Genomic DNA, 4,760 nt, shown 5'->3' on the forward strand with positions numbered 1-4,760 from the left:
TTCCTGGTGAAGTGGATAGGGTGGGAGTGCCATAACAGGGCTTTTTGACCTGGGGATTCCACAACAAGCAAATGGGGACTTCTGCAATTCTTGCAAATCATACATCCAGTTATTATAATGCAGTGCACAAAAAAGCCAGAACAACTGAGGGCTAAAAGGTTTTGCAAAATACTACGGGACAGCAATCATTGTAGCTGTACAAAACTTGCTTTCAACATAACATAACATAAAGGCACCATTGATATCTTTCCCCATTTTGGAAATACTGTAAAAAATTGCTACATATGGCACATAACACATTTTTACATACGTATGCTTAATTTATAAAAGTTTCTTTTTCCTCTCTTGTTTTCTATTAGCGGAATTGCTAAAATAAAATAAATTGTTTAATTTAAAGGTGGAATACTTCATTATATAAAATAAAGTTTTACATGTGAATCTATGTGTTTTGTTTATGTCTTATACAGCAATAGGGTCTTGGTTAGCTATTACACTGGACAACCTTGCTTGCAACTCTTCTGGTGTGGAGAAGCGATTTGCTGGGTTAGTCCTGCTCTCAGCCAGCCGATATGCAGCGGCTGGCTCCAGACTGGTTGCCATGGGATTTTGTATGCTAAGAAATGGTGTATCCTCACCTATTCTTTCATCTTCTGTTTCACTCTCAGAACTAGTGCTCTGAGAGCTTGTGTCGGAGTCCACTTCTACCCTGCTGGAAATATGGCCATTGGGCTTTGTTCTTTTCACCCTCCGGCTGTTGGTGAGTTTCTTTGGAGGCTCCTGTGCTGGTTCATACTCTTGTGTGGTCTCATACTCCTCATCCTCCACTATCCTCAGAGGACTGGGTGGCAGACTGTTGCTCTCATGGGTGGGATTGTTGTGGAAGGAGTTGAATTGCTGAAGGTGGTTGTCGTACTTCTCACGCAGCCGCGGTGGGGTCACCAACAGCAGTGGTCTCTCCTCATCCATGAAGGGACTCACCGCCACGGAAGGGATAGAGATGGTCAAGCTGGAAACTGGTGGTGACATTTCAGATGGAGGTGACTTGGGAGAAGTTGGAGTGTGGAAATCAACGGGTGACATGCGAGCTGGTGTGGTCATAGCTGAGACATACCTGACAAAAAGAGATGGGAGAAGGTTGCGGACACAAGCGGGGACACACGAACATGGCTGCTCATGTGGGCTGTGGAGAATAGGGCAGAGAACCACTGAGGGGCCTCACCATCCTCATGTGCATCCTTAGTGTTCACATATTCTTTTTGCTATCAGTTTTACATCATATGAGCCTATAAAACCTCTGATTTCTGGAACTATGGTGAAAAATGCTTCAGAGCAGGAGGAACAGAGCAAAGCCCCCAGAACTATTCACCTCCAAAGATCTGTGGAGATACTGTAAATTATTTGCCAGAATAAGTTCCAGGAATGAATCCAGGAATGAGAATCAGAAATATGGGAATAGCCAGAAACAAAATGGATTTGCAAGTATTTTCTCAAACGTCTGCCGCACTCACTTCTGGTAGAATCTGGGATACATACAAATGAATAAGAGGAAAGAAGAGAAGGGATTTGAGGGACAGTCCTCTTGCAGCTTCACCCTCTTCTGGCAACCAGACTGTCTCAGGCTAAGGAGCAAATGCTGGACAAAATCAGGAGCCACAGTCTAGTGAGAGCTTTGTGCTGCTCCATGCAGCTAGCCTCCCTGGCAGGCTGGCCTATGTGCAAAGAAATATGACTGCCCAGTGTCTGAGGGAAGCCCAGGAATCCAGCATGAGAACAGGATGTTTAATTACAAAGGTGGACACTAGAGAGCACAGAGCCTCAAGCATTTCAAAAGCAAGTGGACATTCCTCACCCCAGCAAGCTGCAACAGGCACTGCATCTATCTGAGCACTTGTTAAATCACCTCCACATTGTAGGTGTCTTACAACACTGCCTCTATTTTGAAACAAGATAGAACATCTAAATGTCTTTTTCTTTTCTTTTTTTGTTAAATGATAGCTTTTGACTTGGTGCAGTATAATCCTTACAACTTTGAGTTTTGCAGGATTAAAATTATTATTATGTTTCATACTAATGTTGTTATTACATATGTGTTTTTTTTGTTTTGCCTATTTTGACTGTATCTAAGCTTCAGACAGGAGGCTCTGGTCATAGCTTCATAAGTCTAAATATGATGCTTTAGTGCTTTAGCTGTCCTCGGGGAACAAATGCTGATAGAGAAGACAGTGTGGCTTACTGATAATGGCTGCTCTACAAAATTTGCACCTGCTCCTTCTTAAGTTTTTGTAGGATGGAGTGTAGTCAAAGGAGATTCAAATATACGAAAGTGAATATATGAAAGTGAAGCTCTGGTGCTGCCACACTGCTTATCTCAAAGGAAGTGGACTTTGAGTTTGTTTGGATCAGTGGAGCTCTGTGTGATGCTATGAAGTCACACTGATTCATGATGATCAGCCTGAAACTTCTTGATTGAGGGAGCAATGTCCAGCATGACATTTTGCATGGTTTGCATTTGCTTTTTGGTCTTATCTTGTGTTCATGTGCTTGAGTTTCAGCTCTGTCCAAACTTATCTCCTTTTCTTAGATAGGCCAACTGAGACAAGTTATATGGCTGTGGTTGATGAAGTTTATTTGTGGTTTATTAATCTGAGTCCAAAAGTACCAAAATAAATCTGAATCAAACTTTCTTATCCAACTTGTGACTCAGTTCAACATATTCCTGTTGTTTAAAACAAAGAGTTACTGGATAAGAGAAACCAGTACAGACACTGAACAGATGTGATGAAGTGCAGTAAATCTGTTTCAGTAGAAGTACATGATTTACATCAGCTGAGGAACAGGAAAAAAAAACCACAAAACCAAATCTGTAATACATGGGAATTAATCAAGCTGGTTGCAAGTGAGAGCAGATAGAAATTAATAGGTCTGTGCACTGAATGAATGAAATCGTTATTTATTTCTCCTTGCATTAGTGAGCTTTTTATCTCTTTCACTTTTTAAAATAGGTGTTGTCTGAAAAACTGAAGCCTTTCTACCTTTCCAGCTGGTACAGCTTTGACGCACTGGAGTTTAGTTGATCTGATACTGTTAATGCATTTAGTTAAGTGTTCAGTGCAATGTATGTGCACACTTTCATCAGTGTAAATTACTCATGCTGGTGTGTTACGCATTCAGTGTTCCTGGCGTAGATCCACACAGTGTAACTGTACAGCACTAAGAAGCTGCTGTCTTCAAGATAAGGTGCAGGTGCTGAATATAGGCAGCTATAGTCCATCCTGAAAGGAAGGTTAAAAGGTGATGGACTTATCCAGCTTTCTGGCCAACCATACTGGCTCAGCGAAAAGGGATTAAAGTGCATACACATTCAGCCAATTAACCAGTTATGTGCTGGTAACTTCACCATACGGTCCAGCTTGTCATGCAGAGATGGCATTTTACAAGCCCCACTCCTATCAGATGGCTAAGGACTTTATAAAATACACATGCTTGAGGCCTCTGTTCATGGTCATGGCATGGTATACAACAGAAGAATAGAGCCACACAAAAGAGACCCTTTTAAAGTCTGTTTCATTTCATTTCAAGATTGTGAGGGAACTGGGGCCTGGAGGATGGATGCGCACAGGCTTGATTTGCTAATTCAACATTTGATTGCTTCAGGAAGTCACTTGTCAGCTCATATGCTCCTTTTATGTTTCAGAATCATTTTTAGTTGCAAATAACTCTCATTTTCTCCCCTATATATATATGCATACAATCCATCTCTCAGAAATCATCTGCTTGCTAGAAATAGAAGAGGCCTAATTGAAAGCCTGGAAAACTATTTTTGCCATGCCAAATTCACAGCCATTTCAGGTGCAGACTAAGCCACCAGTGCATGGTGAATTATCACAGAAATTTTGCTCGATTTCACCTGTAGTGTAATCTTGAAGAAACGCCGTCATTGACAAAAAACCTTATTCATTCTCTCTGAAAACACCTCCTTTTCCCCCTACAGTCTATGCAGCATGTGTTAGGGTGTGACTTCACATGTCCAAGGCCATGAGCACGGAAATGCTGAATGATCTGCACTTCTAAATATGTATGTTCAAATACACAAAGCTGCATTACATGCTACCGGTAGTCATGTGGCAGTGCACCCCACTTGGTTCCTAGGTAGGGCACAGTGCAGTGTTTAATACTGTAGGTCCTCACCCTGCAAAGAACACATCGAGTTTCACCCTGCATGAGTGATCCCACTGATTTCAATGCGGTTACTCACACAGTTAAATGTTAATCCTGAATAAGTACTCTGCTGGACTGGGGCCATGGTTGTTTATGTCGTATGAGCCACCTATCCTGAAAACTGAATGGCATGGCAAATACCAGGTAAATTTTATATAAGAGAGACAGTTTGTTGACCTTTGTGGCCTACAAGTTATGTTCAGAGGGCCCATATCTGTGGTCTACACTCCTGCTGCTAAGCAATTGTTCTTCGTGTAGCAGCAGTACCATTGAAATGGCTTTTGCTGTACATGCAGATTCATTTTTCTAGAAACCACAATAAGTCTCCTACACAAGTTACTCTCTCTGTGGATTGCCTAGTTGCATTTTTGACATGATGGACAACCCACGATATCAAAACTCCATGTGATTTTACAGTGTTCAGAGCATTAGTCTAGTGACCATTCTTTTTTTCTCTTCAGTCTTTGATTACTGGGAGAAAAGCCCTCTTCAAGTGTTTCTCCTCAGTCCTTCTGTTTCTCAGCCTCAAACCCAGAAATGTT

The 4,760-nt window shown here is 41.7% G+C and overlaps 1 protein-coding gene across 1 annotated transcript; it reads right to left on the bottom strand.

Moving 5' to 3' along the window:
• On the bottom strand, positions 1 to 3,938 carry LOC109363783 (pro-neuregulin-1, membrane-bound isoform-like). Its single transcript, XM_019610231.1, has 2 exons — positions 3,908 to 3,938; positions 1 to 1,214 (listed from the first exon to the last, which is right to left on the bottom strand). The coding sequence occupies exons 1-2, from the start codon at positions 3,936 to 3,938 to the stop codon at positions 460 to 462; spliced, it is 786 nt and encodes a 261-aa protein (XP_019465776.1). The 3' UTR covers positions 1 to 459.
• Positions 3,939 to 4,760: the final 822 nt, after the last annotated feature.

This window comes from Meleagris gallopavo, chromosome Z (genome assembly GCF_000146605.3).
Source record: "Meleagris gallopavo isolate NT-WF06-2002-E0010 breed Aviagen turkey brand Nicholas breeding stock chromosome Z, Turkey_5.1, whole genome shotgun sequence".
NCBI lineage: Eukaryota > Metazoa > Chordata > Aves > Galliformes > Phasianidae > Meleagris > Meleagris gallopavo.